At 36.9% G+C, this 13,071-nt stretch overlaps 1 protein-coding gene across 1 annotated transcript in view; it reads left to right on the forward strand.

The window, feature by feature from the left end:
* The window catches only part of TUSC3 (tumor suppressor candidate 3), a gene marked incomplete at its 3' end in the record, with an annotated part of 72,207 nt that overhangs the window by 7,010 nt on the left and 52,126 nt on the right, over nt 1-13,071 (forward strand). Inside the window, exons 2-4 of the mRNA XM_080622876.1 lie at nt 2,951-3,068; nt 5,384-5,524; nt 6,003-6,143. Coding sequence (XP_080479002.1) covers nt 2,951-3,068; nt 5,384-5,524; nt 6,003-6,143 — 400 coding nt within the window. The remainder of the gene's footprint in view (nt 1-2,950; nt 3,069-5,383; nt 5,525-6,002; nt 6,144-13,071) is intronic.

Below are 13,071 nucleotides of genomic sequence, written 5' to 3' on the forward strand. Positions count from 1 at the left end.
TTGCTGTTAAGATTAAATTCTTAAGAGGTGACTGTAGCAGTGGTAACATTTAAACCTTCTATCAAAAAATCCTGTCAAACAGTGTTACTATTACTGTAATATTGTAGTGTTACTATGCATGTTACTATTCTGATGAGTTCATACCAAGTGTAGTTCTGTGTTATGCCTTTATAGTATTTCATATAATGATAATTTCATATACTTAGAATTACTTCATAGAAACAAACATAGAATTGATATTAACTAATGATAGCTATAGATAGATAAGAAGTGACAGAGTTGATGTTGCTTGATGTTGATTGGAAGTTGACATTTTTCCCTGCCGAGTACTTACGCTTTTTTTGTATCTGAAAAAGAGTAACAAATGCTACAGTTATTAGTGTGATTGCATCAGCATTGTATCCGTTGGAAATTACACAGTGGACTGTAGGGTATTTTTCAGTTCTGCATGTGGTAATCCTGTAGCTTTCCATTTCTACCTCTCCTTGTTTCGCTCTTGCTTCTACATGGTCCTCAAAAGCTGCAAAGAAGATGTGTTACAGAATGCTTTGTTATCTTCAGTGTGAGGATGAAATTATGCTTTGAATCCATTTATTGAAAATCTAAGACAACCTTTTGCAAAGTGATACGTTCTACCCATTATATTCATTCCGAATAGTTCAAAGATGCAAAATACATGGAGATCAATGGAAACAAGTCCTCTCTCAAACAGTGGGGACATAACTGGAGTATCTGAATCTCCCAGAAATACTGTTTCATCCCAAGTGAAAGGTAGACTAAGAAGAATGATGGCATCAAAATGAAGTGATTTTTATCTTGTTCTTATAATAAAAATGATTCAGCTTTAATACAGCGAATTTAACAGAACAGTGCCCTACAGATATTACTTAAGATTTTACAGTGTTCTTTTGATGTTGTCTGACTGCCCTCTTCAGGATGACAGTATGTTAGTCTGCTTAATGTTAGTATCTGTTTCTAGAAATAGCTAAACTAATGCCTAAATCACTTTTTCTCTTTTTATGCAGTCGCAGACTTTGCCCATTGAGGAATTGTGTTAAATAGCAGATTTTAATCAATCTGTCAATAACGGTGAAAGTTGAGTTTTGTATGATTTCATAATGATTTCATAATATTTAGGGTTTTTTTTTTGGGAGGGGGAGGGACACAAGAGAGCATAAAATTTCATTTTAACTGTTTTTCTTAAATGATAGATTTTTTTTTTTTCATGTACGGCATATTCCTTGATACAACACAATTCCACTGGAGTTGTAATATATTTCATGCCAAAGGATGATCTCAGGAAATGGGGAGGTTCTTGACATAGAATCATAGAATAGTTAGGGTTGGAAAGGACCTTACGATCATCTAGTTCCAACCCCCCTGCCATGGGCAGGGACACCTCACGCTAAACCATGCCATCCAAGGCTCTGTCCAACTTCGCCTTGAACACCGCCAGGGATGAAGCATTCACAACCTCCCTGGGCAACCCATTCCAGTGCCTCACCACCCACACAGTAAAGAATTTCTTCCTTATATCCAATCTAAACTTCCCCTGTTTAGGCTTTAACCCATTACCCCTTATCCTATCGCTACAGTCCCTAATGAACAGTCCATCCCCAGCATCCCTATAGCCTCCCTTCAGATACTGGAAGGCTGCTGTGAGGTCTCCACGCAGCCTTTTCTTCTCCAGGATGAACAGCCCCAACTCTCTCAGTCTGTCTTCGTAGGGGAGGTGCTCCAGTCCCCTGGTCATCCTCATGGCCCTCCTCTGGACTTGTTCCAACAGTTCCATGTCCTTTTTATGTTGAGGACACCAGAACTGCACACAATACTCCACGTGAGGTCTCACAACAGCAGAGTAGGGGGGCAGGATCACCTCCTTTGACCTGCTGGTCACACTCCTCTTGATGCAACCCAGGATACGGTTGGCTTTCTGGGCTGCGAGTGCACACTGAAGCCGGCTCATGTTAAGTTTCTCATGAACCGACACCTCCAAGTCCTTCTCCGCAGGGCTGCTCTGAATCTATGGTCCCGTCATTCAGTGTGCGCTATTCTATGATTCTCTTTCCCCCTCTTTGTTCTCTCAAACTACAATATGTATAATGTATGTTTAGTGCAGAGTTTCTCTTGCAACAAACAGATTTTTGCATCTACAGCTTTTAAATGAAGTGTTCTGCACCATCAGACACATGGAACTGGTTTTATAGAAACACTTTTTTTGAGAAAAACTGCAGAATACATTTATTTATGCTATTTCTGCATCTTACCGCATGCAAAGAGAAATTGTGACCTGCTAGAACCTTTTTTGGACTTTACACAGATAGGATTAGTAATATACAATAATTTTATATTTAATTAGTAATATAAAATAATTTAGTTCCCTTGCTAAAATAATTAGGAAAGGAGCCTGTGTAAAGCCAAAAGTACTTCATGGATCCTTTCAGATTGTTTTTCAATATTTTTTTCTTTGTTTTTTTTTCCTTCTTTTTCTTCTGAATTATTCATTGCTATGGATTTTTCCTGAGGTAGAACCTGTGGTTTTGTGGTTCTGTGATTGTGTGTTTACAGAATTCTGGGATCCCAGAATTCTTCTCCTGATACCATACTTGAGGGTCACATAAGCATGTCCTTGCGTGGATCTGTTAGCAGACTGTGTGATGCTTGCTACTCAGGCCACTCCTCTTCTCTGAGACTTTTAAATATGGAAAATATTAATTTTTGTTAACACCATCTTGGGGTTTCTGTGCCATACTTTGACTTAACACTTAATTTTGGAGAAGATAAGTTTGAAGCAGAAAGTTGCATAACTAGCTGGAACTTTTTTTAATAATATGGGTGTTGAGAATGATACTGCTGCAAGTGTAATTCATCTGACTGCTGCAGCTGGTTATAGAATCTTTCTTGCCAGCAAATGCCACATGGATGTACATTTGTTTCTTTTCCTTAACAGGCAAGCTAATGAAGAATATCAAGTGCTGGCTAATTCATGGCGCTATTCATCTGCTTTCTCAAACAAACTGTTTTTCACAATAGTGGATTATGATGAAGGTGCAGATGTTTTTCAACAGGTAAATGTTGGATATTGTAAAACATTCTTTATTTTTAGAACTGTATGTTGATTTGCCAACTGATACAAGATAAATTATTTTCTGTGTGTAGGTATGTAACTCTGTGTTTTGTATACAAGTTCTTCCTGGTTAAAAACACCAGGCATTAGGGTTTCTGTGACATTAGCAATGACAGATTATACCAGTAGCAACTTCTAGTATTTTCCAAATGCTATTTATAATGTTTATTTATAGATTACATTATATGTATGCAAACTATTTCTCAACCCATAATTAATGTCACTTATTTGAATTAAGTGCAGTGTAATTAACATTTGCATTTAAAGATTTCCTTTATTTTATCATTAGGGGAAAAATGCTTTTTAAGTGAAAGAGCTTTTTAATTGCTTTTATATAATACAATATTCTTCAACTCCAGTAATATTTGTATTAGTCTGGAAGTTGTTCAAGGAATAGAAAAGAGACTGGTTTAGATTTTCTACTTTGAAGAGTGAAAAATCAACTGTTGGAGAACAATCTAAGGGCCACTCTTAAATCGAGTCGTCAAGGCGAAACACATAAGTTGAAAATAAATGAGAAATACTGACATGCATTTCTCTGATATTTATCCACTGATTGAAGCTAAACATGCAGGTCAAGAGAAGTGACAAGTTTTGAAGCTCTCTGTATTTTTAACCACCTCTTGGAGAAGAAATTTTCCAGGAGAAAAATTTTATATTTATTTTTGAAATACTAAGTTTAAAAAGTCTAATTACTGTTTAGTAAATATTTTTTCTCCCAATTGAGATCTGAGAATGTGTTGTGTAGAGAATGTGTTGTGTAAAGAATGTTTATTAACGGCTTATGATTTTGCCTTAAAAATTTTAGTTCAAATAAGCTTTAAAATCATTTTACGTTATCCTACATGGTTACAGTAATGCAAAATATTGTTTGGTCTTGCCTGAAACCAATCAATACGTATTAGTATAGTGCAGTCCAACTTAGTCCTTGTGTACAAGTGTACAGATTCAGTTTATTTCAGGTGGTATGCATTTAAAGTAATGTAAAAGCAAGACAATTAGATAAAATAGGTAAATTTTTGACTGTATTTGAGAAACACAGTGTTAAGGATAAGTGATACTAATGACCATTTAAAGGTGGATTTGGAGGAAGTGTGGTTTAGCCTTGCTTTGTTTTTGTGTGCAAACAAGTCATGTAATTTGGATGCCATAGCATTAAACCCCCCAAAAGTCATGGGACTGATTTTTCAGCTTTTATTCTGTTTGTAGAGAAATGACAAAGCAGTTGCAGAGCAGCTGCCTCCAAGCTCTATACAATCTCAGAACATATATGTATCTTATAAAATATTTTATTAAACTATTTCACAGCATTTATCAGTCTTTCTTTCTTATTTCCAAATCAGCTCACTAAAGAAATGGGCTGTTTTTTGCTTAGATGCAAAATATTTTAGTAGCTGGTGATTTCTATTCAGTTCTGTACTTAGTTAAATGTTGAGTTTTGGTAATGTGATAAAACTCATTTTGCAGTAATGAAACAAGCAAGTTTACTCTGCCTTTGTTATTTAAAGCTCTCCATATTGCATCATCTGTAATTATTATGCTGATTTTATTTATGATTCTATGCTAAGTTTTTCAAGTGTTTTGCTGCACTGTTTCTAAGATGGACTGAATATGGAGGAATTTGATGTAGTAAAGTTATATTCTCCTATACCAAAGTTGAAGTCAAATTTAAAGTGGAAAATATAAATCTATTTATTTATCACGTTTGGTTTTTTTGATATGCTGTGAATAGTTCCATTGACATCAACACAGTCATGTAATTTCTAGGGCAAGTTATGTAGTTTAAGCTAGTTATCTAGGCCTTTCTGAATTCAAAAAAGACTAGTTACTGTTGGGTAGTCTGTCTTGAAGCGAATGGAAGGCTAGTTAACATTGTATTAGGCAAGAGAAAAAATGTCACATTGTTTGCCTGCCCTGGAATTATAGCCAAATATACTTGAACAGATTGGATGGATGTGGGGTCTCTGTTTTACTAGTTACAGGGAAGTTCTTCCAGTGTATAAGAACTTTAAAGCATAAGATACTCAGAAAAGTTTGGGGATGAAATGCTCTGAATAATTAAACATCCCAGTCTACTGGAAGGAATATTCTTTTTTTGCAGGACTATACTAGACAATGTATAAAAAGAGAGTAATGTATAGAGGAAAATATTATTTTTCATGCTGATTAGACTTGTACTGTCATGTATGTAAAAGGTAAAATTTTTTGGGGATAGAGTTACAATATTTTTTCCTGTTATTTTCCCTGTTTTTGTAGCTGAATATGAACTCTGCTCCGACTTTCATGCATTTTCCTCCAAAAGGTAAACCCAAGAGAGCTGACACGTTTGACCTGCAGAGAATCGGCTTTGCAGCTGAGCAGCTAGCTAAATGGATAGCTGACAGAACAGATGTTCATGTAAGTCTTTTGACAATTTTAGAAGTTGAAATCAAATGTATCTTTGTAGTCTGTGGCAATTTATGCAGTTTTGCAGATTACATTCCATTCTTGTTTTGTTGAATTGTATGTAGTCTTATTTTGGATGAAAACAGGTAGTGATACTGTGATGTTTAGTTGTTAATAAGTAAATCTTATATAATGCAAACCTTATACAAAACAGGTAGATCCAAAGGTAGGTGCTCCTAATCCAGCCACCCTGCAAATGTGTTAAAGAAATAATGTTTTGGAGTTTAGCAGTTCAATATGATGCTTAAAACTTTTTTCCAATTATTTGTGTATTAAAGGAAGTACTGTTTTTTTCTGACTTAAATATAAGCTTAGGGTTTAGTCTTTCTGATGCTGAAACCAGATTTCAGGTACTCCCTGTTTGTTTATATATAAGACGATCTGTATGTATGCATTTATTGCAATCTGTATTTTCATTTATCTTTTCCAGATTAGAGTGTTCAGGCCTCCTAACTATTCTGGTACAATTGCGCTCGCTCTTCTGGTATCTCTTGTTGGTGGATTGTTGTATTTGCGAAGAAATAACTTGGAGTTCATCTACAACAAAACTGGCTGGGCCATGGCAGCTCTGGTATGCAGATTTTCCTTACTAATATATTTTTTATTAGCTCCTTATCTTAGCATATGTGTCTTCATTACTTGCACAATAAGTAAATTAAAATACATTGCATTAATACAGTGTTCAGTATGATCCTATCAGACAAAGATTCATAATCTAGATTTTGGGGCTAATTCTCATTAGCTTCATCAGTCACTAATATTTCTAATAAAAAGTGTTACTAATTTTCACTGCTGTGGTTCAACCTGCCCTTTTTTTGTAAAATCAGTAATGTCATTGGTTTAGTGTGGATATTAATTTCAGACTGTATCGCCTTAGAGTAAGGAAAGGTTGAGAAAAGTAACAAAGGCTTTTTAAAGTTTGTAAGAAAATTATAAAAGAATTAAGAAATAAAGAAAAAGTTGTAATTTTTTCCAAGACTGGTTTGAGTAGTGCTGACATTAACATTGCAATGTTAACCTAAATGAGAATAAGATGATATTACAGAGTCAACTCTGAGGAAATTTTAAAATTGTCCAGTAATGTGTTTGAAATACACACTTGATAGTGTACTGCAGTATTTTTGTTTATATTGTGGCTTTCGAATAACTTGAGTAGACTGAAAAACCTGGACTGTGCAGCATAGTCAGCTGTCTCAGTTTTAGGTAGGAGATAGCATGCAAGGATAGTAGATGAGACAGTTAATGTACATCTGTAACTACTAGTTACTCTGCCATCACTGTGCCTGGCAAAAGAGGAAGAATCTGAGTACCAGCGTCTAAGGCTGGTAGGGATAAAAATTTGTAGGGACACAAAGTCAGGAGAATGAGTATCAACACTAGAATGGTGTCTAGGGTTACCAAGCAATACATTAATTGGGAACAGTACTTCTTAGCAATTTGTTTGTGTATTTTGACAAAATAAGGCAAGGGTTTTTTTCTTTTTGTCATGTAAATGGTTATTTATTAATTTTAAAGACTTTGTCTCAACTTGTATAAATATGAATCAGCCTTTCTTTGAAAGCACATGGCTAGGATCGTAGATGGAATATGAGTTGTGCAGAGGTATTTGTATTTTATTTCTCATCTAAGCTCCCTCTCCTGTGAAAGTTTGGACCAGATGCTCTTTAGAGTTCCCTTCCAATGTGAGTGATTCTATGATACTGTGTATTTTAGCTCTGCAAGAAGCAGGTTACTGATGTATCCTGTAGTTGGTTTTGCCTTTTCAAAGACACACCATGTTGATGGTTTGCTGTTCTGCTTCAATTCAACATTATGAGAAGTTACCATTTTTTTTGATACTTTCTGCTGATGAGCACATTGGCAGCCTTTATTATGTTATATACATTTTACATATATCAAGTTATCTGGTACTTGTTTGGCTCTAATTAATTTTTGTAGCTAAATGATTAAGATATTAAAGCAACCTCTTTGTCCAAAGTTCCTTAATATTACTCTTGAATAATGGCTACTGATAATGCTGTTTTCTCTGCTGTGCTATCATAGCATTTCCTACAAGCGTACGTGGCATACATCCTTTGTTTAAGCAGTTTGTTAATCTACCACGTACCCTGAGGAAGGAATAAAGAACAACATTTCAAATAAACCACCTACAGGACTAGATTTCAAGTAGAATATTTCCTTTTGACCTAGAGAGCCAGGGGCAGAATGTCTTCTCTGTTCCAGGATGTCATTTGGAGGATCCTGAACTCTAGCACAGTTTTGACAGTTCTCTTTCAAAGTAAGTCCTTCATATTTAGTACCATGTATTTTTTTAGATTGCCAGCATTTTTCAATGATATTTAAAGATACACTACCACCAGAAAGCTCAAATTTGATATATATCAATATAATTTTTTTTGAGTCCTAATCTTTAGAGATCACTTGAGTAAAGCAATAATTAGCACAGCAAACTAGATGTTTTTGTCAAACATCAAATAAAGATATAATCAGGGGCATTTCCTTTGTTTAACCATGCAATATTTCTCTGCAGACAGCCGTTTCATTCTGATTTTGTACCTCAGGGATTCAGATCAGAAGTTTAATGTTTGAATGTTTTGGGGAATTGAGTTTTTTGTCTTGCAGAGGTTAAAAATCAGTTAGTCAAATCAAGAATGATTCTATTACAATCTGTATTCAATAAATAGTTGAAGACATAATTAACTTCCTAATTGAGTTAAGAAAGTGAACACATCAATTCTTTCTTATTTGCAGTTCTCCTTAGCAGTAGCTGGACATTTTACATGTAACTGTAAATTACAATGCTGAAAACTTATAATCACATTCAACTGAACCTGTGTGGACAGGGTCAATGTCCAAATGTGATCGAGCATTTTAAGAAATTATGATGATGCCATTCAGTAGTTTTCATCCTGCTGATTATAGTGACAAGCAGTAATTGCATTAAAAGGAATTAAAATGGCATTAATGCTGTTTATTCTTGTTGCTAATACTGTTTCCTGTAAAATTCTTTTTACTTTAAAAATTAATAGCACTTAGAGGGTGTTTTAGAAAAAGGTCTTGCATCTGAAAGTATCTAGCAATTAATCATGGCCCTGAACCGATGCTTCCCAGTTCAATCATTACTCTTCTTTCACCTTCACAATGTTGTCAAAGGCCCATACTGCAGAATGGTGTTTTAGCAAAGATCATGCATTTACCAGAAGTCCTTTTGGTTTTATTCAGATCTACAAGTGGACATACAAGCTAATGTTGTAAGTTCTTTTTGGTGAAATAAGCAGGAACACCAGATTGCAGGCTTTTGCACAGATAAGCTTATTTCTGTAAAATGACTAGAATAGGATAAGATCCATAGACAGATATATTCATTCGAAGGTCTTGTGTAGTTACGAATCTCCTCCATGGTGCTTTTTCTACCAATAAAACTTGAGCTTCCTTTTTCATAAAAACTCATTAAAAGGAAAAATAGGGAAGATGCTATCTAGTAGAGGGGAAAGAGTCATGTCTAATAAAATACATTTATGAAGGGTATAACTAATAAATAATTATATTCCTCATTAATACTTTTTCCTTACTCAACTTTAAAAACAAGTAAACCCTTGAAAGCCTGGAAAACTACACGAAGCCCATGTTTTTGATAAGACCTTTGGCAATTAGTTTCTTATTGGCAGTTCCTTTTACAGATATTGTAGAACTGAGAAAGCACAGGAGATTTTTTTTTCTAAAAGCTGTAGGTTTGAGTTTTGATTGGTTTCCGGGAGATGTTGTACTGTTAGGTAGCCAGGATTCATTAATCATTTGAAAAATAACATTTTTAATTTCAACTGAATCTCTTTCATATATATCCTGGAATTCTGAAAACTGTATCATTGCAAATGGACAAGTCTCTTGTTTACTTTTCCTTGTCTTTCAGAGCTACTTAGTTTGTTTTGAAGAGCTTTTATATGCTCCCAAATGTTGGATACTTTTTATTTGAATGAAAAATGCATAGTACCTCTCTCCTCGGTTGAATGATCTGTTCCTAAAATTTGAAAAAAATTCTCAGCATAAAGTGCCTCTGTGTTTTTGTGGGGGGGGTTTTGTTGTGTTTTTTGTTGTTTTTGTTGTTTGTTTTTTTTGACTAGCAGGGAAAGAGGAAATCCCCAAAATGATGGCTGAATTTGATATCTCCATTTATACCAAAAAGTTGTGTCTCATAAGAGATATTTCCAGTGCTGTTTTGTGAGAATATTTAGGAATGCATTTTTTAGTGATACATGTAGTGGTTTTGATAAACTTTCAGAAGCAAGACCAGAGCTTTCATCTCAGATGTTGATACCAATCACAAGACTGTTGAACTGGTTTTGTCCTCCACATTAGGTTGTGCAACAGCAATGCTATTAGTGGTTTCATCCCCTTGTAGAAGCACTGCAGACTCTGGTAGTATCTTGTATGCCTTAGGCATTTTTACTTGCAACATAACCCAGAAGGCTCTTAGAATGGCAAACCAGATGACTGAGTCACAGTACATAATATCCCATAAGATGTCTTTTTGAGATCACATCCAAAATTTATCCCCTAGATTATTTTAGATTTTAATTCAAATCTTACTCTTCATCTATGGACATTTTTCCCTCTCCCATGGTCACACAAAAATGAGGAAAGACTTCAGTTCTTAGATATTTGTAGAGTCCTGCCCACTTATAAAAAGAAGCAATTTAGATTCTTGTCAAGACTCTTCATTTCTTAGCAGAGAGAATAAAAGGTCAGATGACATAAACTGGGTGGATTTCTAACATTTTAGAAGGACTTGCTGCATTTTAGACAACGCAGTAATGGTGCTGAGAGCTTGGTCAGCTGTCTAGAATGTGGGCTACAAGGGTGAATAGGGGCTATGAGGGGTTTTTTAAAAGCATTTTCCTTACTAGGCTGCCACTGTGGTTTTCTGCATGTAATTTTTGGTTTTCACAGTATCACAGTATGCTAGAGATTGGAAGGGACCTCAAAAGATTATCTAGTTCAATCCCCCTGCCAGAGCAGGAACACCTAGATAAGGTTACACAGGAATGTGTCCAGGCGGGTTTTGAATGTCTCCAGAGAAGGAGACTCCACAACCTCCCTGGGCAGCCTGTTCCAGTGTTCTGTCACCCTCACTGAGAAGAAGTTTCTTCTCAAGTTTAAGTGGAACCTCTTGTGTTCCAGTTTATACCCATTACCCCTTGTCCTATCATTGTTTGCCACTGAGAAGAGCCTGGCTCCATCCTCATGACACTCCCCCTTTATATATTTATATACACTAATAAGGTCCCCCCGCAGTCTCCTCTTCTCCAAACTATAGAGACCCAGCTCCCTCAGCCTTTCCTCATAAGGGAGATGCTCCACTCCCTTAATCATCTTTGTCGCCCTGCGCTGGACTCTCTCCAGCAGGTCCCTGTCCTTCTTGAACTGAGGGGCCCAGAACTGGGCACAATATTCCAGATGCGGTCTCACCAGGGCAGAGTAGAGGGGAAGGAGGACCTCTCTCGACCTACTGACCACCCCCCTACTAATACACCCCAGGATGCCATTGGCCTTCTTGGCCACAAGGGCACAGTGTTGGCTCATGGTCATCCTGCCATCCACTAGGACCCCCAGGTCCCTCTCCCCTACACTACTCTCTAACAGGTCGTTCCCCAACCTATATTGGAACCTGGGGTTGTTCCTGCCCAGATGCAGGACTCTACACTTTCCCTTGTTATATTTCATCAAATTACTCCCTGCCCAACTCTCCAGCCTGTCCAGGTCCTGCTGGATGGCAGCACAGCCTTCTGGCGTGTCAGTCACTCCTCCCAGCTTAGTGTCATCAGCAAACTTGCTGACAGTACACTCAATTCCCTCATCTAAATCATTGATGAATATATTAAATAATACTGGTCCCAGTACTGACCCGTGAGGCACTCCACTAGATACAGGCCTCCAACTAGACTCCGCTCCATAGACTACAACTCTGTGGCTTCTGTCCTTCAGCCAGTTTGCAGTCCACCTCACTACCTGATCATCCAGGCCACACTTTCTCAATTTAGCTATGAGGATGCTGTGGGAGACTGTGTCAAATGCTTTGCTGAAGTCAAGGTAGACCACATCCACCACTCTGCCATCATCCATCCACAATGTTATTTCCTCATAAATGACTATGAGGTTGGTCAAGCATGACTTCCCCTTGGTAAAGCCATGTTGACTGCCCCTCATAACCCTCTTATCCTTGACATGCCTTAAGATGGCATCAAGGATAAGGTGTTCCATCACTTTCCCAGGGATGGAGGTGAGGCTGACCGGTCTATAGTTACCTGGGTCCTCCTTCTTGCCCTTTTTGAAGACTGGAGTGACATTTGCTTTCCTCCAGTCCTCAGGCACCTCTCCCGTTTCCCAAGACTATGGTAAAGATGATGGAGAGTGGTCTAGCAATGACTTCCGCCAGTTCCCTCAGCACCCGCGGGTGCATCCCATCTGGACCCATGGATTTATGGATGTCCAGATTGCTCAACTGGTCCCTAACCCATTCCTCGTCGACTAAGGCAAACTGCTCCAGTGACCTGACTTCATCTGAGGTCTCAGGAGTACAGGGCTCTTCAGGACTGCCTCCGACAGAGTAGACTGAGACAAAGAAGGCATTCAATAACTCTGCCATCTCTGTATTATTGTATTTATGTGTGTATTATTGTATTTATGTGTGTATTTCAGATTTGCCTGTATACCAGTGGGATTTGGGAAGGCAAAGTCTGCTCAGATTAGAAGGCAGCTGCCTAGGAGTTGACTCTGTTGGGCAAAATATGTTAAGTTGCTTGAATTGGGAGACAAAGCATGTGCTTACATTTGTTGTAACAGTTAATGGCTATGAGAAATGTGTTCTGTGCTGATGTACTGTATGGTGCAGTACTGTGGAGTATATTTGTCATCAGTTACTGCTCCAAAAGAGCTTGCTCCAAAAAGGTATCATGGTTGTGAGTGGCTTCTTTACCCCTTTATGGGAATGAGGCTAAAATTAATGTGTTTTATTCGAAGATACAGCTAGATAAAGTTAGGCTTCTCCATATGAGTAGATAGGCATCTCAAAAGAACAGCAACAAATGCGATTTATTAATTTCCTTTTCTTCACATAGTTAGAGAGGGGGGAAAAATGCATGGCACTTCTTAAAGATATAGAAACCCATTCTCTTCGCTTCTATATTGTACTTCCTGTCCTTAAATTGTATATCTTATATTGGACATTCTGAGAAGTGATGAATTTTTATTTAGAAATTGAGTACAGATCTTGTAATTCTGTAGCCTTCTTTGGGTACAGAAGGGAAGTTAAACTGGAAAGAAAGGATTACATTTCTTTAAAACAATAATTGTGAAATGACTTAAACTTACATATACAGAATAGTATAGAATAAGTACAGAACTGGATGCCTGTGTCTGCCTGTTTTATTTATTTATTTTTTTTTTTAACTATGCTTAAAATTAACTACTGATTAATGAATCTAGGATGTAATTTTTCTGAT

This window comes from Psittacula echo (genome assembly GCF_963264785.1).
Source record: "Psittacula echo genome assembly, chromosome: 1".
Taxonomy (NCBI): domain Eukaryota; kingdom Metazoa; phylum Chordata; class Aves; order Psittaciformes; family Psittacidae; genus Psittacula; species Psittacula echo.